The following is a 22,130-nucleotide window of genomic DNA, read 5'->3' on the forward strand; positions in this document are numbered from 1 at the left end:
TTTCAAGGTGCAACCAATCATCATGCAGATGACGAAAGTTTATTGTTGCTCAACTTATGTTAGTCCACACCAAATATGACGTTGAAATGAAGTGCTCGTCGGCGAATGAGGCGGTGGTCATTCATCCCACGACTCCACCCCCTCATGCCCGCAAAAAAAAACTCCGAAAAAAAAAACGGAAGGAGATGGCAATCCTTTTCATTTGGAGGCCTGTCGTCGAAGAAGAATGTAGATCTTTTCCTTAATCCATTCCTTGTTGTAAGGCGCATAAGTATTCGAGGACTTTTGGTACACCAAGCATGACAGGTCGGATAGTTGGTCGATGAAGTCGAAAAGCTGAGAAATGTCGTAGGTAATACTTGGGATATTGGGGTTAGTGCTCTTGAGATGCTCCTCGAAGATCTTACACACGCCCTCCATGGCCTCATTGACGGATTCATAGTCGGAATAGGTCCGCGTGTCCGGCTTTTGACCCGGCTGCACCAACAGAATCGTGTGGCTCATCCTGACTTGGTTACAACCGCTCACAAACGCACAAACAAAGTGAATCTTAACCGAATCGAGGATAAGCGTCTTGAAAGTGATTTGAAACTAAAAGAGGATGTAATGCAAGAGATGTACACGAGATCCAAAAAGAGTGGATTATCTAGCCCCTGAGGTTGCTGTGCTGAGGGACAAACAAATATTGAGTTGGACTGCTGGTCGCTGGCGGGTAGTTAATCGTGAAAGAAGTCTTCTATGGCCCAAATCGGATCAGGGATGCTGTAATCGTCGGAACACTGCCAACCTGACGTGAGGGATTTTCGCCACATGCATGACATCGACATTGATGAATAAGCAGTTTTATCAACCTTTGTGGCAAATGATTGAAAAATAGAAATGAATGTCTTTGGGTAGCTCAGTAGCATGTTAAAATTGACCTCCAAGTTAACAGAGCTTTCTACTAGGAAAATGTTTGTTGTATACTCACAAATCAGTCGTTTATGGATTAAACTATCTTCTGCATGGATACTTACCCTGAATTGAGCTCTATAATGGCCCTTACCTGCAACGTCAAACGGCCCAAAGAAAACGCGAAGAGGCACGGTAGATTGCTAAATAAACTGCTCTTGGAATTGGCCCAATCGGCCCTTTATTTGCTAGAGGCTGAGTGACAAAGCGCACTCTAAAGTTCAGAACGTAAAACATATTTCGTGCAGCGCAACCACTGAAATAGCTTCAATCACGATAATGCAAAATCAGATGTTTGCTCATTGCAAAATTAAGTTTATTTCTAAAATTGATTGAGAAAACAACGACAATGATTTAAAACAGCATCACTGACCACCTCGGGCATCAAAACGACAGGATGACAGTGAATGTTATATTGGAGAAGTAATTCCCTGCTGCTTTCTCACTTTCAGAAGGTGACTGACTGACCCCCTTTATTCAAAGCAATGGCCATGTAGGGTCATAGGTCATATCTGTTTTAAGGACTCTCAAAATCAATTTTTTTGCGAGTAAGTACTAGATCCTTATTCAATGGCATTTTTCTTTACCTTCTCCGAGTTTGGCTTTAAGGGACAAATTCAGATTGACCATCTGGAGTCATGCTGAAGCTTTCGGCTGAATAGGCATGATCGGCAGGTAAGTACACTCGTCGATCGATCTCAGCATCTCTGAACCTATCCCAACATATCTGGCAATCTCTGTGATGTTTACGCGTGGTGTGATTGACGTGTAGCTCATTTTTACTGCTGTGTGAGTTATCATTGGATTGATTCATCCCTTCCTTGGCTTCCATCCGTATTTTCCATCACACATCCATCATTATGGAGGAGTTCGCCAAGCGGAAAGGCAAGGAAGGCACCAAAGGAGCCAAACAGATCGCCCAAGAGAACTCGGAGACCATCTTATTCTACCGAAACATGGTCTTGGGCTCGCACGGCATTTTCTTCGCATTCCGCACCCTGTTGGGTCAAGCCTACTCCGCCACCGACATTGTCATGTACCTCATCACGGCTCTGATCCACATCGCCAGCTTCCAGTTCCTCAACAAGACCGGTTCGCCCACGGTGGACGAGAAAGGCACGCTCTTGGACCCAGGATTGGACTTGAACATGGCCCAAGGCATGGCCGAGCATGTGAAAGATCTCATCATTCTGACCTCGGGCACTCAAGTCTTGTCCTTGTTAACCAACTACCTGTGGGTGTTACTGCTCCTGGCGCCCCTGAGGGCGTTTCTCTTCGCTTGGACCAATTTCATTTCGCCCTGGATTTTTGCCCCGCCTCCGGAAGAAACGGAGGCCGATGTGAAGAAACAGAAGAAAATGGAACGGAAAGCCCGTCGGATGCGATGAGTTTTCGGGTCCTTGATTCGGGTCTCTTTATTATGATTATGAATATATCTTTTTATATATACCTATATTTTTTTTTGTTCCTCTTAGCTGAGTGAACATAGGATGGTGATTAATAAACTGATGGTCGTTGGCGTTGATTCACATGACAAGTCGGTTGTGATTGGTATTGAGCGAAGAGCGCATTTCGGCTTCCGACACGAGTCGATTGAGTTCGGCCGCGGAATAGCCGATCAGTTGTTTGAGGTCACACACGAATTTGTACACGAAGCGTTTGCCTTGAACTTTGCTGATCATATCGCCATCGTAATAATACCGCAGAGCCCGACTTAGTTTCTCGTAGTTCATACTGGGCTTGTTCTTGCGCGTGCCCCACAATTGGGCCACGATCTCGGGGTTCTCCAGCTTGAACTCGCCGTCCTCGCCGATCCAATGGATGGCTTCCCGATGATTCTTCTCGGTCAGGAGTTCGAGGAGGAATTGCCACAATTGGACTTGGCCGTTGTTGCCCGTTCGGTTGCCCAGGGCGGACTCGGACATGACCGTGAACTTGGCCGTTCCTAATCGGACCGGTGGTTTCTTGTGGGTCTTGCGAGGCATCTGAGAACCCAGAGCGCCATTGGACCCTAATCCGGGTTCGAGGAGGTGGGCCGCGGCGGCGCCGGCGGAGGCGTGGTTTTCTTTGGTGGAGGCATTCTCGGCGTGCGGCGATTTCTGAATGACGGCCACGAATTTACACTTGCGCAACAGTTCCACGTGGGTCCACATCATGTCGGACGGGTCCAAGGGCACTTTGCGTTTGAATTCGTCCTGGGACAGACTACACAACTGTCGACCGTCCAATCGCCAATCGTCGCTATCGATGGAGGCGTTAGGGAATTGGGCCTGGGCCCACTGGATCCAATGTGAGACATGGGCCCGTTGCCAATCCATGGGATCGGTCGGGATATTGAGCCGTTCTTGCTCTTTGCGGAAGGCCGAGCACACCACCCAACGGGTGAAGGGTCCCTGTCCGGAAGCGGCGTGGTCATCGTACCCAGTGGGACTCTTCAACGGCGACAACGGGCTATCCTCCAATTCTTCCGAGCCCAAGGCCGCATCCATGAGTTTCCCGGCCGAGCTCTCCCAATCATCTTCGGGCGATAACGGGCTGGCCACCGAGGCCAGGCGAGTACGGGCGGTGGCCGAGGCAGAGGCGGTAGCTGCCGCAGTCTGGGCCAATCGATGATTGCGCGTGGCCTCGGCGATGACTTCATCAGCAGGTTTGAGCACGTCCACGATGTTGATCTTCTTGAGATCCGTTTCGGGATCCGTCTTGATCTCGACATTGATCTGGACCAGGCCCTCACCTTGGACGCACTGCTCGACCAAGGTGGTGTTTTCGGGCAGTCTTTGGGTATCTTGGAGCCAGAAATCGTAGTCCCGCAAACCCAGGCCCAGGCGTTTCTCGAGGGCGGTCTTAAAGTTGTAGAGCGGCTCTCGGATGTCGATGAGGTGGGCGATGACGCCATCCTCGGCGTTGAAAGGCAACTCGAACCCGCCGGAACCCAGATAGTCATCGTTGTCCAGCGGGGCGGTGGTCTGACGAGCGGGGGGCGGGAAATCCTCGGGATTCTCGGGCAGACTGTTGTCTTCCACGTCCAGATAATCGTCCTCATCGGTGGTGATGAAATCTTGATCCGACATGATGGTGAACGGGGTGGGGAGGGTGAGGAGAATGAGGGTCCGCCCCGAATAGGTCAGGGGACGGGGCCTGAGGAGCTTTGGGTGAGCCTCTATCCGAATGCCAATCGATGAAGGTAGGAATGATTTTCCCTGTTCACCACATGTCAACAACAATGCCAATACAAACACATGCTGGACAGCTGGAGCTCAATCGTAGATACAAACAAATTTTCTTCGGTTTTTTGATCCAGAGGTTTCACTATTCTTGAAAGGGACATTGCGCTTACAAATCACTGACGCATATTTTTTTTTCAGTTGTCCCAGAAGTTCAGGGTTTGAGAAAAACTCCAACCCAAGCCACTCAAAGGGATCAATAGTATTGATTTCTAGGCATGAAATTGGATGAATTTAATGTAACTGCAGGGTCCATGAGCTATTGAAAATAACACTTTTTCTTCCTGTACATGGTGGTGCATTTATTCTTTGTGTGCTTTCAGACTTGCTTACTGCTACTGAGAATGGAGATATAGCAGTTCAAGATGAAAAAGTTACAACTCTTGTTTTATTTAGCTTTCAATTGATTTGATTTACTGACAAATAAGAGTGGGCAGATCCAGCTAGCCCTTGAATGCAGGGTTGAGCAGGAATTTTGATCAACAACCCATCCAAGTCTGACTTAAATCTTGTTATTGGATGAACTTGTACATGCTCCCTATGAATATTTAAGGGCAGCGAATTGAACAATGTAGGAGCCTGAGAAAGAAGAGAAGTGGACTTTATTCTTCAAACTAGCCTGGATTCTTGATGGCTTAAAGGTGCTCTCAAAAGGCAAGTTAAGTCTCTGCAGTCACTGCAATAAACCTAAAACCTGGTTTGGGAAGCTCAGATGCTTCTGAATACAAAGAGGTTTCTTGCATTGCATGCATGTCATTCCACAATATCATTTGTTTAGCTCCCTCTTTACCTTTGCTGGTGTTTGTCCAAGCAAAATTAAAAATGAAAAGACAACCGAGCAATCAGAAGCCAGTTGACTATGACAACACAGGCAATCATGAAGGACAAAAAAGAGACATGAGGGCAATTATAGAGGCCGAAATTTGATCATAGAGTAACCATAAAGGTAAAAATTGACAACAGGGCAATCATGTAGGCTGATCAAAACCAAAACAAAGCCATCCCCAACAGCCGACTTAGTAAAACTTGACTTGACCTGGAAATGAACTCCAACAAGACTACCCAAGGTGACAAATCTGCTGTACCGTACATCCTTAGTAAAACTTGACTTGACCTGGAAATGAACTCCAACAAGACTACCCAAGGTGACAAATAAAAGGGAACATAAACTTAACCATCCGAATTGTTATTTCGTAAATCTGTTGAAGTACTCTATTGTAAACTCATTTGATTACAAGATTTGATATATATACACTTACTTTGACCAAGCATGACCAATTTCTTCAACTTTGAACTCCATTATTCAATTCAACATTTTCATAAGGCAAAAAGAGAGAATACTAAATTTTAGCAATCCATGAGTAACATCCCATCAAATCTGGTTTTATTTGACTTGGAATAGGATTGAAAGTTCCATGGTCTGGATACATCATTTAGCAAAATGCTTGATAAACACTAAGATCACAAATGATAATTCATATGATATGATGTTGCAATTGGTCAAGCAAAGACCCAACTGATATTCACCACCAGCAAAACCGGCTCCTTTTAAGTGAATAAGATGGCAAAAGTCTGGATCACCATTGACCTAATAAACGATGTTGTTTAAAAAAAAAAAAGCAAATTTGAGGTTAGTTACCACTGTCTAAATTCAATGCATAATTTGTGATTAAATGACCTAAAGATCAAAGGTTCCAATTCTCAAAATCAGTGGTTTTTAGGCTAAACAATATATGTTGTCACCATTAAATGTTTCCAAATTTTGGTGCTCTCTTCATTTTGATTTCAATCATATGACGTCCTTGGGCCCTAAAAGGTGTGGAAGTGAGTTGGTGGCCTATCTGATTGGCTCATTGACAAGTGAATTGGAATAAAAAATATGAAAAAGGAAAGATTTTTGGTGGTTTGGATGCTTTTACCTGGCTCAGAAGGCTGCTAGTGGTCCGAGTTTAGCAATCATGAGTTTCAATACATAAAACTGTTATATATCATAAAAGAACATCATAAAGTCCTTTGTGAAAGAAGGTTCAGACCAATGAAATCTGGCATTGTTGTTCTATCTAGTAACCTGGATTGTAAAGTTTGCAAGCAACCTGTATGGCTTTCAAAAGCCAAACTGGACCCCAAGTCTGGCGGAAAACTGAGATAGCCGGAGCCATCACCATGACCCCCCTGGCAACACCATCACCCTGATGGGCTTGGTTATCAATTTGTAAGCTGAGCCGCTCAAATAAACCAAACAAAGTTCGTCATTTTTGAATGTCACTTTCTTGGTGCCCAGTTGTTCTGTCTTGGGATGGATAATGAGTACATCTTGGGCCATTTCCATTAGAAGTTTGTTGATCAAGTCAAAAGTCAGTCTCTTGCTGTTATGGCAGGAAAGATTGGAAAAAGAGTATTCATTCCGTATTAGATCAGCTGTACCTGGCCATGATAACATGAAGTTGAGTCAATTCTGCTTTGCACAAGACTGCAAATTTGCTTTTTCCATTGATGATTGTAGATCTGGAAGTTTTGAATCATAAACTGCTCATCACAATAGTACTCAAGGTCTATTGCCTGAAGGAAGATAATATCCGCCTTAATTTTGTTAGCAAGATGCGCAATTTCATTCTGTTTGCCATATAAGCCATGACAAATGTTTCATGAGAGAAACTGAATCCCAACACCTCCTTGCCTTTCATTGGCATGGTTCTTCCTTTTGTTAAGCACTGTTCCTTGGTCATCCATTGGAGGAGAGGGTGTTTTTTGTCAATTACAAAGTACTGGCACCCATATTTGTACTTGACATGAACTTCCTTTCATTTCTTGTCCAGATGATTCTCCATCTGTTCTTGGGGCATGCTGGGATTGATTCTGCATTTTGTCACCATTCTATATTGTGCACTTTTCTTGTTCTGTCCTCTTAGAGCTCTACTAGACCCCAAGGCTTGTTCTTGGAGATTCTGTGAGGAAAGCCTGACCAGCAGGGGCCAAAAGTCCCTTCTGTTGTCTCTTTCCCAATCTTCTCATCACCAGGATTGAACTCTCAAATGTGTCTGGTTATTCTGCCATATTGGCCACCTTCAGGATTTCCACCTCCTTGTAGGCCTTTTACTTGTCAGGATCTTCTTCCTTCAGTTTTTTGATGCCTTTGAACTCCAGTTTCTGCTTTCCATCTTGCATCTCTGTTGCACATTATATCATTTTGCCAGGGGTAAGGATTAGATTCTCCTTCTCTTTTCAGTTCTATGAAGTGCTCTTACAATAGACCTTAATGGTCTTTTCTATTTCTTTCTTGACCTGCCTCTGGTTCTTCTCCAGAGCCTGCTCCAGTATCTCCACTTTTTCCTTCAAGCCTCTTTCCACTTTAATCTGTTCTATTTCCTTTGTCATTGTCTGAACCTCAACAACCAGACCCTCAACTGATAGGTTATCCATTTTTTGTCCACTTGAAACAATATATGCTTCACTTTTCACCTTGAGTTCTGTTATGTCATTACTCTTGCTCTCTCTTAACCGCCACTCATACTTGCAATAATTCATTCAGTTCTTTTTAAACCTCTCCTTTACCGTACAATAAATCAGTCAACTATTCACCATCTTCATGACTTGACAAGTTCAAACATCAGGTGCACAAAAAACTTAGCAATTTTTTCTCCAAGTGTCTGGAGAGCACTTTTTGACATGTCTTTTCTCAGAGTTGGAATCAATGTTTTCAGATACCTTTTGTGCCTTCTCTGAAAACAAATATCACAGGTCTGTTAGAAAAATGAATGTATCCAAAGCCAAGCAAAAGCCAGAGTAGTCTGAGTAATAACAATATTTACAAGCAAGTTATATTATTAAACATTTGATGTCTTGGTCCGGATGGGAGTGCATTGTTCCCAATCCTGAATTAGGTTCAATTAACTGCAATTTGAATTACTTCTAAAAGAATGAATCTGAATATCATTTGACGCTAAAATAGCAAATCTAGAAGTGTTATTGAAGTCTGATGTCTGCAATTGATGGTTCAGTTCCACTTTCACCCTTTCAGTTCGGGGGTATTGATTGTTTGCCACTTTATAGATTTATCAAGTCATGTTATCAAGTCTGAGTGCAGGCGATGATGTGCATGCCACACATTCATGCCAAAAGGTCCTTTTATAACAATTCTTAAATTTCAAAGCTTTTATTACAGAATGAAAAAATAGGACAAAGAATACACATGTATTAGAAAGTTTGAATAGTCCTAAAATGCGTTTAGAGCAATGTGTTTTGGGTAGATTTAGCCCAATGAAACAGCTGAAGTGTAATGAGATTAATGACGCAGCCTCAGTTCAGAAAAAAAACGGAAAAAGTGAGTTAGAATCGTAGATAGGCAGTGGGCACAGATTTGAGGAGAAGAGAATACGCCATGAGAAATTCACATATGACCTTCGGTCCCTTCGGTCCCTTCGGTCTTTTGAATTAAAACTTTTGTAGCTGTCAATTAAACTTTGCTTGTTTACTGCATATTATACAGGCCACTCAAAAATACAGTACGCATTATAGAGTGTAGAAGAGTATGGGGAATCATGGACACTTTCTCTTTTCCTTCTGGTATTTTTATACCCCCCTGTTCATCTCGGTAAATCTTGGCCTTAACGCCGATCATAGGTGAAACTACTTGCACTACTTAAAACCACATGCACGCTGAGAGAGACCATCACGCACGTCCGCATTTATTTTAGTCATATTCTAGTTCTATCTAGTGCCCAATAGTTATATCTACTACATTATGACACTACGCTCTAGTCAAACTGTATTACAGGGCTAACCGTATCCATCTTTTATCTTCCTTTGTAGACAATTATAAATTCATCTTTATACATGCTTCCACTGTATGTACGCAATGGCATGAACGAGAGTAAAAATGAAGATGCTCATTATCATGATCTATATTGCCATTAGGTCGCAACTCGATCACTAGCTCACCAAAATGATATGTACTTCCTTGCTTTCAATGTTGAAAAAATCCATTTGTTTCCTGCCCTTTCCATTAGAATGGTGTCATTTTTGGATATCTAACTTAGTCTTGCTGACCTGTTAGCCCAGTTCCTTTCCATTACCCAAGAGAATCCAAATCTCTCTCTCTCTCTCTTTCACATCCAATCGCTATTCCAATCCGAATCATTTCCATCTCTCTGGGTTAAAATATCAAGGAAGGTTGCAATGATCCTGCTCGTCTACCCAATAAACGCACTTGACCGCTCCAGACCCATGTCAACCCGCCCCAAATGATTGACTGTCGGCTTGGATGCATGCATCCATGAATAGATCTGCATACATACAGTCACTCCTCTGCGTACATTTTTCTTCCTTTTGCTCTCGAGGGTAAACGTTATTCTCCACCGATTAGTTGTCGGTGGCACTTTTTTAAACTTAACCTAACCTAACCCAACCTAACTTAACACGATATTAATAACCCTTAAAGTCTCTCTCTAAACATTTTAACATTGGGCCACAAATTCAAAAATGAGCATAGCCAACTAGACGGTGGAGAATAACGTTTATCGCTCTCGAGCTTCGCCTCTTTTTCTCTCTCTCACACAAGTTAGTGAAGTCACACCCGACCACCGATGATGCGAGGAGAGTGAGTGAGTGAGCTCAGCCAGCATTCGGCAGGCAGTGTTCCGACTCAAGTTGTCTCTCGAAACGCAGAAGAGGAAGGAACCAACAGTAGAAGAAGGCCCAACACCACCCACCCACCAACCAACTCACTCGATCCAGGAACGACCCTCGTAAGCGCTCAGTGAGTGCCTCCAAGGCCAGACACGCCGAGTATCATCATCCACTCGGAGGCCAGGGCCAAAGGCGACAAACGGGAGATTGGTGGCACCCCTCTGGAACCCGCTCTAGACAGGAGCACAGACACTGACTGGCATTGCCCCATATACTTGCATACCTACTCGCTTACCTCATGGGGATGCCATGAGAGTCTGAGGTCACTCATCACTCGAAGGGGGCAATCGCGCCCTTCTTCCATGTTATTCAGGATTGTTAATTAGGTAAGTGAGTTTGTCATCCTCGGTGCATGCAGGTTATCCAAGATAGAGTGGGTTATATTCGGCATGGGCCCAAGGCCAGGCATGAAAATGGACCACTCTGAGCAAAGGTCGGGCTTGAAATCGGTACCATTCATCTGACCCGAGACATTTCGTGACTAGTGGTCGAAAATTGACAGATTGAAGCGATCAGTCTGGTTCTTCTTGTGTACCTGTGCTATTTCCGATTATGTCGGCCACCCCATGGCCTGGTTCAGAGCCAATGATGTAACTCAATTAACTGAGAATTTCGAGTGGTGTCAGCGACATTGTTCTAAAACAACGCGTGGCCTATAAACATATGATACTATTATATCCAAATCTCTCAATCAATCAGCTCTAACGCACAATGGCTATCAAAGACCAGAAGAATGTAGAAATGGTGACTGAAACGTAAAATAGTGCTTGATCACGTGGTACACGTATGTCCATCACGAGCTAACCATGACCTTAATCCTATAGCGGCCATGTCCACTCCAAATTCAAACATCTTTTGAGAAAAGATAAGGATGAGTGGATGGACATGAGGTGACAACGACGCTGCCACCTCATTGTCTATTTCTATTGGCCGTTGTGTTTGGTCTTCTAGTCCTTTTTTGCTTTCTGCAAATTTATAAAATTTATATAGCACTCCCGACCATTAATTTTTTGATCTGGACAAAACACTTGCTTTTGTGTCACTTGTAATGTATTGCCACATGTGATCGTGACCGATCGTATTCATTCCCCTCGTTTTGGGTCCGTTATCTATTGCCCGGTTTCATCACCCGCTGAAAGCCTTTGGCCACTCTTACAGCTATCTTGTGATCCTACTTTGAAGTGCTGAAAGAGCCACTCAAGGTCTGGAACGATGAACGAATCCCAGCGGATTCGGCGGCTGTGGTTCAATTATCAGTCTTCGTCTTCGGAGGACACGTGGTTGGAGCAGTTTCTCCATGTGGCTGTGCGACACTTGGAACACATTGACGAGGACCTGAAGGCCGGCATTGCTCGACAGCTCTCGCGCCTGTGGAAGGATGAACTCAAAAACATTTGTACCTATTTCGAAGCCAATCCGGATGGGGAACCCATGGATCGATATGTGTTCCGCAACCGGGGTTGGCAGATCCCGTATGTCTTGGAATACTTGGTTCACGAGGAAAGTGACTTGAATAGTTATACAGACATCGACGAGGACAAGGACGAGCCGAATGTGGCGTCAAATCAGACCCGAAATCGTCCCTGGTGGGACCGAGATTTTATCGCTGTCCTCATGTCTCTTTTCCAGGTGAGTGACCTCCAGCTAACGATAGTCTCTCCTTTCAATCTAAACCCCCAATTCAAGTTGCAAGTTTGCGTGCTCCATGTTAATGATGTGCAATCTTTTGATCCAGCTCTCCGTGAAGGCCAAGGTGAAATCCTCGAATCATGAGGCCACTCCTGGCGAGGATACCTCTGGCAATGGCTCGATACGTTTGAGGCCTCTAGCCTTGGATGAGGTGATCGCGTTGTGGATGGATGTACAATCGAAATATGACTCTAAAAGGAGCCGCAAGACGTCACATGTCGTCAAGGTCAGGAAGAGATCGCGACAAACGCAACTTTACCTATCGGCGAAGAAGTCGGCCAATGCTGTCCGAAGATTGTCTGGCATATCCCCCATCATCAATTATGACACCTCCACACTGGATGATGAACCCGAGCTCGATCACTTGGATCGACATCGACAGAACCTGGTCAAATCTTACCCGCCTTACCCCTTAGATTTCGATTATTTCGAGAACGAGATCCGCAGCGACGATGAGTCCAAGTTTCAAATCGAATGGCGCCGATCCCGAGAGTCGAAATTATTCAAGCACCAAAAATGCGAGCCCGTCGACGAGTCCGTGCGAATACCGTACACCATTCCGGAGGAAGAAAAACACATTCGCGAGGCGCAATTCGCTCAGATTGTTCTTGGATTGCTTACTCGAATTTGTCACGTGGACGTGAGTCGACGAAGACTGCGCTCCTCATTCGATCTGTCATTGTCATTGGCCACCTTCGCCTCGGATGCCTTGAGGCGGTTCAATCAAACCAAAGCCGGCTTAAATGGGAACATCTCGCCCAACGAGAAGTTTCAGCTGGAATTGGGCTTGGTCAAGCTGTTGCTCACATCACTGACCGAGCTCCAATTCAATGCCAATTATTCAGCCACTCTAAGTCAGAATCAGGTGCTGGAGCTCTGTTTGTGGACTCTGGAGCACTCCCTCCAACGTTGCGAGGATTCAAGCGCTTCCCCGGAGGACAAGAAAATTTCCTTGAAGAACACCCTGCAAATTGGAGCGGCCCTTCTTCATGTCATTCAATCCTTCCACACGTTTTCTCAGCGGTTCTTCTGTTCGCAAGTGATAAACAAGGGTGCTACGTCTACGTCTACTTCCACATCATCTTCTTCGCCGTCATCACCTATGAATAGCGAAGGAGGTAATTCCACCCTCAAGTCTCCAATTTCGGAGCAGTTGTCGCTCTACAACGATTTCTGCGCTTACAATGGACCCAGTTTGGTGGGCAAAATCGTCCAAATCACGGCCAAACAAGTACCCTCGAGCCTCTTCTCGGAAGGCATCCTATTCATGCGAGAACTGAATGCATTTCTAGCCCTTGTACGGACCGAATCCACACTTAAGAAAAAGTCCTGGTGCTCCCTAACCACCCTCTATTTGACCATGACCAAAGCGATCAGTTCGTTGGTGCAACTTCTCACCAAGAAGCCCAAGCCCGAGAATCTTGCATTCCTCCGAGAAGTTCTGGCTCAACTCAGAGTGTCATCCGGTAGCTCTTTAGTACAAGTGTTTCAGTGTTGGGACAATCTATTGGCCGGTGTTCAAGTGTCCACTTGCGCCAATCGACCCTTGGTTCAAAGCTTACTGGAACTCATAGAGGAGATGGTCCTTCGACACGTTGCTTGGATGGAAAACGATCGCCAACAAAATTCCCTACAGGACGGTTCCAGTGATCGTCAGGGTCCCCCAGATTCGGGATTCGGAGTGAGCGATAGCTCCAACGGAAAGAAGCATAATCATGAAGATAATTCCCCACTCAAGCCAAGAAGCACCAGCAGTAGTAGTCTCATTCACGATAAAATGTCCTTTCTGGACACTTATCTGGACATCCTCAAGACTGAAGATGCTATCATTGGCGACCAGATTGTATCTCATTTAGGACATCTGATCAAGTGCGTGCCGTTGGAACAGAAACTCCGCATCATTGCCAAAGTCATCGTGCCTTACTTGGATGTCAGCATTGGCTCTTGTTCGATGGAGGTGGTGGCCTCGATGAATGAGGTCCAAGTGGGTGTGGCCAATAAGTGTCTGTTCATCCTCTCCGATGCCATCCAGTATGAGTCGATCATGGACTATTTGTACCAACAAAGAGCTCATATCACGGTGTTGGCGTGCAACGCCAATTTCCACTTGATGAGTAGTGCTTACGACATTCTTGGCCAATATCTCCTGTATCAAGGACGCAAACTCTACGGGACGTTGAACTCTTGCCACACTCTCCTACAAATGGAAGAGAACGAGTCCCATTCTTCGGATGAGCACAATCTTACCGATGAGGAAGTCTTTCAACCAGGTTTGGCCAAGGCTGTGGGCTTCTTCAGCGATATGCGAAATTTCCATCACATCATCACGGCGTGTAGTGCCAAAGTCTTGGAGAAGCGCGAGTCCACCGGCGAGAGGCCGGCCAATGCGTCCAAGCCGTCCAAGCCCATGAAGAACCCCCACTTCAAAGAATTGGCTCACGTGTGGCATATCCAAGCTAATCTCATCGATAGTTTTGTGGCCTACCAAGACTACGTCCTTATGCGGGGATTGGTACGAACTCTGGAGGACCTCATGCAATGCCTTTTGGACTTGCTCATGATCCCCAAATTGGAGGATCAACGGGACTACCTTATTGCCGGCTTGGGGAGTTTCTTCCGGATCCTCGTCCGTCTCTGCATTCGCCTCAAAGCCAACAACCCCCCCAACAATGTCAAGAGCCCAAGTGGTGCCCCTGTTGGTCATAACAGCACTTGTCAGCACGTCAATGGCGGCCCCTCCACTTTCAGTGATGTGCACAAGATCTTGAACGAGGGCCTCCATTACATGTCTCTGGTCATGCTCGAGGTGAAATCCGGTGAGTCCAGACGCAAGCTCATCTCCGCGTTACTTTCCGCCGCCACTTATCAGTGCCGTGATGGGACCTGTCTAGCTCATCCCAAGAACCACCCGCCCAATATTGCCCAACCGAGTGATTGGTATCAAGATGCTAGTGCCCAAGGTTTCTCCTCCAGTCAATATGATGCGGATGACGAGCTCGAGCATGAAAAGAGACAGGAGGCCTCTTCGCCCATCGAGATCATTTGGCCCGAGATGATTGTGTTCATGATCGAGCTCTGCTCGCAAATGATTGAAGAGGACCCTGGTCTGAGTGCACCTGTGGTGACTTATACCCTATTCAAGTTTGGCAGGCTCACGAATGAGCCAGTGAAAAATCGACTGTTGCTCAAAAAGCACAACTTCATCCTCAAGCTCCTCCACCATCAAGAGAGCTTTCTAGGCGATCAAGTGAGTCCTGAACTGCAGACTGAGACCATGACCCTTCTGACTTTCTTCGCTCGACAAGGACTGAGTCGGGAAGAGTTCAGGACCATCATCGGCACTTTTAAACGCGGTTCCACCGTCGAACCGTTTCTAACGTGCTTCAAGGATATTTGCTTGAACACGGGGAATCCCTACAAGGAGAGGTTCTCTCTGAAGTTCCCAGTCAGTGTGTCGACAAATCTTGATACTAAAACGAGTGCGGTCAACTTACCCGTGGCCAGCTTTTCCATCCATGCCATTGCACCCGCCTTAAAGAACGGGTGCACAGTCAGTTTTTGGATCAAGCTTCAACCGTCTCCAAAAGGGAAAGATCATCATCTGAGCCTGGATTTGAATTTCGTCCAAGTCTTTTCTGTCGGTGGTCCGGATCTTAAGTTTTGTCTTTCCATCTACGGCTCTCACGTCGTGAAGGTCGAAGCCAAATCCTAAGATGCTGTTCTCGGGGTAGCCACCTTTGGATTGGCCAAGAGGACCATCCCCGGTTGGAACCACATGGCATTCGCGTTCAGTCTGAAGAGCTTCAAACAAATGGACATCAGTGCCTTCATCAACGGGCAAAGCCAAAAGTCCTTGGTGGTCGGGGTTAAATCCTCGTGTAGCTTCCACGAGCAGCCAGGGTTGGCATTGAGCATCGGACAAATTGCCTCCACTGCCTCGGGATGTTCCAATCCCATTGAACTGAGTAGCCTGGCTCTACTCAATATCAACGTCATCAACGATGTTACAGCCGCGTTTCTTCTACTGGTGGGACCCAATGTGTCCGTTCTCACTTTACCCAAAAACGAAAGACCGATGCTATTGATACGTCATACGCTGAGCCATTTTCCGTCTTTGAGCTCGAAGCTGGTGGATCTGAATTGGACACTAATGGCAGACGAAGTGTCGAAAAGGCTCATCTTCACCTTCAGTGCTCTACAACCCAATGAGGCCATGGTGTTCCCCCCGAAGCAAGAGGAGAAGCAGAGCTTCCTAAGCTCGTTATATGGAAAACAAGATAACCAAGTGTCCACCGCGCCCACTGTCCCCTTGAAATTGAAGAGCCAAGAAGTGTTGTCAGATGGATTGGAATCCGAGATTGTGATGAGGAATTGGCAGTTCTCGGAGGTGATTCTGGAAGAGGGAGGGACCATCACACTAGCTCTGATTGTGGCCAGGCTAGTGGAGCTGAAGGCCAAAGAAAGTAGCATCGCATTGGCTTTGGACGTGCTCCTGACGGTTGTGAATAGTTCGGTTGAGTGTATGAGTGATTTCCTTCACCATGGAGGGCGCCAGTTGTTGTCCCGTATCCTGGAGGAATCTCAGGGCTTACTGGGAATAAAATCCGTGTCTGTGATTCTTAACCACGCTTGCACGAACAAAATTTTAGACGTCAAGTCCTCGGGCCAAGTATCTGTGTTGAAACACTCAAATCCGATTCTGTGTCATAATTTCCTCATCGACATTCTGATCTCCCAATGGAAGTTGCTGAAAACGCGGGTCGAGCCCAAAACGCCGGATTCCATGAGCATTCTCGAATTCATCTTGCATTCTCTCCTGGCTTTGGTGAGTGAATCTCAAGCCCCTTCAATGCAGCAACCGGATGAGCTTGTTTCGCCCAGCTCTCTGATTCAAGACCTCTCTGGGCATTTGAACAACCACGAAACCAAGAATCTGTGGAGTGCCTTCAATGTAGAAGTACTCCGCCAGTTCAATATCGTCGAGACCATCATGAGAAAGATACACGAAGATCTGAATTTTGGACCCCCCGGAGGTGACAACCATTCAATTCGAGTGGCCGATATCCTGATCAAGATGTATGCAGCCATCTTGGGCTCACCCATGCAATTGAAGATTCTGCACGATATGATGATAAATGCGGTCCTGCTTCACGATCCTAACTTGACCTATGTGAGTCATTCCAAGTCGGGTCTCCTTGTGTCCATTCTTGGCACCTCTCTGACTTCGGAGAAAACTTCTAGAGCCTCTTCATTGACACTGGCCAGTAGCAATTGCTCCAACACTCCCACTTCAGAAGACGAAAGACGGGAAAACACTCCCCCTGCGAGCAATAACATTAGTCAGACCAGTGTCCAAGGTGATGACAAGCTTGACGAGAGTTCCATGCTTAACGCATTCCTCGTCTCAAACTCCGAGGAGGGTGGCTCTGGTCCTCATTTGAACCCCTTGGAGCATGCGGGCCCTTGGGGTGCGGAGAGTCCCTCAAGTGAGGCCGCTCAAGAGGATCAAACGAGGCCCAAGAATCTACGAGATGCCCTAATTGAGGGGCTTTTGCAGGAACTACTCTTGGGTTTCCGAACCGTTGATGATCGACATATGAAAAAGGTTCTTTCAGACACTTTTCTTCCGGAATACTTTCTGGTCCTGATGAATAGTCCCATCGCTAATATCCGGGTGCTCTGCTTGAAGATGCTCTCTTTGTACCTGAAGAAGTCGGCCTGGTTTGAGGACTTCCAGCCCACGTGGACAAAAATTCACGGCTATGATCTGTTGGCGTATCAATTACAGAAATTCGAACCCACCAACAGACTCATCGACGCCTATCTGACCATGGTCCATAGGTCAATGTCCTTCCGATTAGAGGATCAAGTGGAGTTGGCCAACCGAGATATCTCGCACATCTCCGCCGAAATCCTTCGGCCAGCCATGGTTTTGTTGCCTCAAACCGTGACGAATATTCCCCTGGCACATGGCTTCATTCTCCACCTCCACGAGGTCTTCTCAAGGTCCCGAGAACTCTTGATTGCCCACCAACAGCTTGGATTGTTCCTATCAGTTGGAAAGTCCCTGGCCAACTTGGCTCATTCGGATCAGAAGAAATCCGACATCTACGACCAAGACACCCGAGACATTGTTTTCAATGATCTGCAGGATTTTCTGAGACTCGTGGTACTGAGATTTGTCGGGTTCCATGGGAAGGAAAACTTCACTATAATCGAAGATCTTCTGCAGAGTCTAGCCTTTCTCTGCCGGGATGAATATCTCGTCCATGGACCGTGCAGTGTCGGTACCAAGGCCATTCGAACGGCTTTCTGCGTTGTCGTGGAGGAATCCATCTCTGAATTGGAAACCAAGTTGCAGCAATTCGGCCGGAGGAGCCACTCCCCTGGGCGTAATCGAGGCATAGGCTCCAGCAATCTATACGGAGCGTTCCAACCTTGGGAGGAAATGACCTACATGTTTATGCGAACTATGCGGACAGCAGCCAGCACGACTCTCTCTGATTCATCCCTGGATCTGACGCGTGCGGCTAATGAATTGAATAACGAGCATGGCAAACCTGCCACTCATTCGGAATTGTCTAATCGGAGACATCGCATCATTGATCACACGGTCGAATTTGTGCTAGCCATTGAACCCAAAAGCGACGAGAGTCTAGATTATGCTCCAATGGAATCCGATTTCCTTTTGTCTCTTCTTGGTCTTCTCATCCGCGAGATCAAAAACATTACGGAGAGTTGCAAGAACTTCACTTCGTCCAGCCCCAAAAGAGAACAACAAACGCCCTTTCGATTGTTTCTAAGGCTGTTGAACTTCATGGTCTCGCCGCGATTTCCAATTCACTCTCGATTGAAGGCCATCAAGATCGTGGCTTCAGATGTGGTGCGAAAAGAGACCCTAGAAAAGATATTTCAAGTCATTCCTCCCTTGACCCAGGTCCTGGGAGTGTTCATGCAAGACATCAAAATTCATCACGACTCCGAGCTCGATGATGACGAAAAACTGGCTTTTTTCCCTCTGTACTTGGTTTTCGAGAGGTTGGGCCTGTTCAAGAAGCGTCAAGCAACTGAGGATCTCTCTGGCGCTATCAAAAACGAATTAGACGAGATCTACTTCCAAGAAAGCCGGACCCGCCAATTCTACTACGAAGGCAATCAAGAGTGCCTTCAGTCGGTCAAGAAGAACTTCGCCAAGCGAACCGAAAAGACCAATCAAAGTGCCATTCAAGTGACGAAGGTTGTGACCAAAATACAAGACCACGCTCGCAAAGCTGTGATCAGTCAAATGAAGGCTGACATGGCCCAGGCCATCAAGAACCGCCAGACATGTGAGCGAATCATTGACAGATTCACCCATGAGAAGGCCATCTGGCATTTCAAGGAGAAATATCCCCAATCCTGGTTCTTGTCTGAAGTTGAAGGCTCTCAAAGAATGCGGATTCGTTTGGAGCGCAAATTCTCCAATATCGACGCCAAACTCTACCTAGAAGAACACCGCTCCAAGGCCAAACGAGACTTGGAAGGTCAGGATGATGTCCACCCATTTCCCTTTGGTTTCTTGACGCGATACAAATCGAACATGTCCTCCATCTTGGTCGAGAATCTCAACTCGGATGATCAAATCCGATTCACGGAAAAGGTGGTGCTAGTCGTTCCCGAGGAGGAGGTCCAGGGCGAGATCCTTCTCAGCCAGTCTCACCTCTATTTTGTTGAGAGAGACCCAGAATCTGGCACGGATCAAAAAGAGCTCCAACGTCTGCGCTCGTTCTCGTGGAACATGGATCGTTTGCGCGAGATTCATCTTCGTTGGTACCAGCTCAATGACAACGGGGTGGAGCTCTTTTTCGCCAGCAATCGAACGCGATTCTTCGTCTTTGGCAACAAAAAGACCCGATCACAATTCATACGCTGTTTGGGCGAGTGTTTGCCCAAACTTTCAGAACTCCCCGATCCCGAGGAGATCATGAAGCTCTGGCAGGACGGGACGATCACCAATTTCGACTACCTGATGCAGCTCAACAAACTGGCCGGGCGCACTTTTAACGACTTAATGCAATACCCGGTGTATCCATTCATCTTGTCAGACTACACTTCCGAAAGTTTGGACCTGACCAATCCGGCGATTTATCGGGACCTTCGCAAACCAATCTCAATTCAAAACCCTGAAAAGCAGGAACGCTTTGAGAACAACTACGAGGCCACCAAGGGCACTCAACTCGGCCCCTACCACTATGGGTCGCATTATTCCAATTCCGGGATCGTACTCCATTTCCTGATCCGAGTTCCGCCCTTCACATCCATGTTTCTGAAATATCAGGACGGCCACTTTGACATCCCAGATCGATCCTTCCACGATCTTCGGAACACTTGGAATCTGGCCAGTAGTGATTCATCCACCGACGTTAAAGAGCTCATTCCCGATCTCTTCACCTTGCCCGAGCTTTTTTCCAACCTGGAAGGATTAGACATGGGTCAGAAACAGACCGGGGACTTGGTTCGGGACGTGATTCTACCCCCGTGGGCCAAGAACAATCCTCGATTGTTCATCAAGCTCCATCGGCAAGCTATCGAGTCCAAGATTGTTCGGGAATCCATCTCTCATTGGATTGATTTGGTATTCGGATACAAGCAAAGAGGAACGGCCGCTATGGAGAGTATCAACGTATTCTACCCCGCCACTTACTACGGGTTCGATCTGGACTCCATCAAGGATCCAGTGGAGCGGATAGCCCGTGCCACCATGATCAAGACCTATGGTCAAACCCCGAAACAGTTGTTCAAACAGCCCCACCCGCTCACCACAATCGAGTGGAGCAAGCGCAATCAAATCAACAACAATAATATCGCCTCCCGCACCGTGCCGCAAGTGATGGACCACATCAAAGGTGTTCGATGGGGCAGCTACGTTGGATCACCATCCCAATCCTCGCCCAGAATAGAATCCCGTTCGATCAAGAACGGGGTCGTATCAAAATTGGTGATTTCCAACAGTAATGAGGTAAGCTTAATTTTTAGGAGTTTCTTTTTTTTTGTCTTGCCAAGTACCTACCGTATTCTAATTTGACCTCTCTTTCAGATTTTTGGGTTGAGCGACCATGCTGCCCTGCTGATCAAATATTCGAATGAAGGCTCCTTTGTGCCCTATGTACCGTCCTTACTCTTGGGAGCGGCTCTCGTGCAAGCCGATCCGAATGAAGGTCATCTGCGCGCCAAGATCAAGCGGACTGCCCCAGCCGAAATTGTCAAGCATTTTCCACGGAGCGATACCATCACCCAGTTGGCGAGTGATCCGTCCAGTGGACAGATCTGGGTGGCGTTCAAATCTGGTAAGATTGTGGCGATCTCCTATGAATTCAACCACGCCACGTTGCAACTCAGTCTGCACAAGCAGTCGTCCACATTGTACGGCCATCGTAGTGAAGTGACCACCCTGGAACTGTGCTCGGATTTCGGGTACCTCCTGAGTGGCTCCACGGACCATACCTGTCTCTTGTGGGACAAGGAAGACTCTCACCTGATTCGTGCCTTGGAGCTATCTGGTTCAGTGCAAGTGACTGCCACGAGCAAGACTTCCGGAGACTTGGCCGTCTCCTGTTCCTTTCCCTCTTCTTCAACTACTTCCCCTACAAGTGCCATTATGGATTCGGACGGTCGTCCCAATAGCTGTGAGTTAAGTTTGTACACCATCAATGGAGTCCTGGTGGCCTCTGAGGCCGTGGAGCCTCCAATTACAGCCCTGGGATTCTCCTCGTGTCCCGAGGGCGTCTCGGTCAATGCCTTGGCGAGTGGTCACCTCAATGGAAACGTCCGACTTTGGAGCTCGTGGGATCTGAGTCCCCTCACCGACATACCCACCGCACAAACCTCTCCCATCACCGCCTTGGCCTTCAACTTGTGCAATCAGAATCTGTTCGTGGCCACGCAAGAGCGCGAAGTGATTATCTACGAGAAATCCCACCCGAATAGTAGCCACCCAAAGGCTGCCTATGTGCATTTGACCTCCTTGTATTAGCGTACATCCACTTGGTATTGGCCATGGCCTTCCCTTGGATCGCACAACTGGGCCGATAAAAGTAAAAGAAAGCACAGAAGTTAACTCTTAAGCCACAAACGCATGATCCATAAAGAAACGATCGCTGTGATGAATGTCAAGTTCCTTGTTTTCGAGCCTTTTTCCCCCCTGATGATAAGCGTGGGAATTGGTTTGTGTCCCTTTCGATTTTGAAGCCCGTCAGCCACTTCACAATGCACACACGCTCACGTACAACTTATGACAAAAATACATTGGAAAGCCATGCAATGCATCATTAAATAATTCATCACGAATGTTGATTCTGAAATCAAAATTTATTCTCGTCATCATGCTATTATTATTATTATTATTATTATTATCATTCTTATTATTATTATCATCATCAACAACAACAGCAACAACAAATACTACTATTACCATTCATTACATTATGATCCTCACCATTAAATCCTAGACATATGCAAGATCCTATATCCCTTGGAATGATTATAATTTTTCAATCCCTTTTTGAAATATAGCTCATACTCGTCTCCACTTGCAATCTTTGA

General features: G+C 46.5%; 5 protein-coding genes across 5 annotated transcripts; 3 read left to right on the forward strand and 2 right to left on the reverse strand.

Moving 5' to 3' along the window:
- On the reverse strand, window positions 1-715 carry LOC131889538 (enhancer of rudimentary homolog). Its single transcript, XM_059238666.1, has one exon. The coding sequence runs from the start codon at window positions 502-504 to the stop codon at window positions 199-201; it is 306 nt and encodes a 101-aa protein (XP_059094649.1). The 5' UTR covers window positions 505-715; the 3' UTR covers window positions 1-198.
- A 926-nt stretch (window positions 716-1,641) lies between these two features.
- On the forward strand, window positions 1,642-2,476 carry LOC131889537 (transmembrane protein 208-like). Its single transcript, XM_059238665.1, has one exon. It carries the CDS (start codon window positions 1,812-1,814, stop codon window positions 2,337-2,339), a length of 528 nt encoding a protein of 175 aa, XP_059094648.1. The 5' UTR covers window positions 1,642-1,811; the 3' UTR covers window positions 2,340-2,476.
- Window positions 2,337-4,202, reverse strand: LOC131889535 (DNA-binding protein Ets97D-like). Its single transcript, XM_059238663.1, has one exon. It carries the CDS (start codon window positions 4,020-4,022, stop codon window positions 2,478-2,480), a length of 1,545 nt encoding a protein of 514 aa, XP_059094646.1. The 5' UTR covers window positions 4,023-4,202; the 3' UTR covers window positions 2,337-2,477.
- Window positions 4,203-9,615: 5,413 nt separating this feature from the next.
- Window positions 9,616-15,261, forward strand: LOC131888470 (uncharacterized). The gene is made up of 3 exons (XM_059237332.1): window positions 9,616-10,186; window positions 11,019-11,489; window positions 11,596-15,261. The coding sequence occupies exons 2-3, from the start codon at window positions 11,073-11,075 to the stop codon at window positions 15,259-15,261; spliced, it is 4,083 nt and encodes a 1,360-aa protein (XP_059093315.1). The 5' UTR covers window positions 9,616-10,186; window positions 11,019-11,072.
- Window positions 15,262-15,324: 63 nt separating this feature from the next.
- LOC131888468 (lysosomal-trafficking regulator-like) lies at window positions 15,325-22,112 on the forward strand. Its single transcript, XM_059237329.1, has 2 exons — window positions 15,325-20,547; window positions 20,626-22,112. Exons 1-2 carry the CDS (start codon window positions 15,325-15,327, stop codon window positions 21,559-21,561), a joined length of 6,159 nt encoding a protein of 2,052 aa, XP_059093312.1. The 3' UTR covers window positions 21,562-22,112.
- The last annotated feature ends 18 nt before the right edge of the window (window positions 22,113-22,130 follow it).

The sequence above is a fragment of the Tigriopus californicus genome, chromosome 10, assembly GCF_007210705.1.
Source record: "Tigriopus californicus strain San Diego chromosome 10, Tcal_SD_v2.1, whole genome shotgun sequence".
Classification (NCBI taxonomy): domain Eukaryota; kingdom Metazoa; phylum Arthropoda; class Copepoda; order Harpacticoida; family Harpacticidae; genus Tigriopus; species Tigriopus californicus.

What these genes read in the sequence shown, in the direction of transcription:
- LOC131889538 (XM_059238666.1), bottom strand. Translation starts at nt 504, where the DNA reads ATGAGCCACACGATTCTGTTGGTGCAGCCGGGTCAAAAGCCGGACACG.
- LOC131889537 (XM_059238665.1), top strand. Translation starts at nt 1,812, where the DNA reads ATGGAGGAGTTCGCCAAGCGGAAAGGCAAGGAAGGCACCAAAGGAGCC.
- LOC131889535 (XM_059238663.1), bottom strand. Translation starts at nt 4,022, where the DNA reads ATGTCGGATCAAGATTTCATCACCACCGATGAGGACGATTATCTGGAC.
- LOC131888470 (XM_059237332.1), top strand. Translation starts at nt 11,073, where the DNA reads ATGAACGAATCCCAGCGGATTCGGCGGCTGTGGTTCAATTATCAGTCT. An exon ending in TCCTCATGTCTCTTTTCCAG is followed by an intron (nt 11,490 to 11,595) that starts GTGAGTGACCTC and finishes CTTTTGATCCAG; the next exon opens with CTCTCCGTGAAGGCCAAGGT.
- LOC131888468 (XM_059237329.1), top strand. Translation starts at nt 15,325, where the DNA reads ATGGCATTCGCGTTCAGTCTGAAGAGCTTCAAACAAATGGACATCAGT. An exon ending in TGATTTCCAACAGTAATGAG is followed by an intron (nt 20,548 to 20,625) that starts GTAAGCTTAATT and finishes CCTCTCTTTCAG; the next exon opens with ATTTTTGGGTTGAGCGACCA.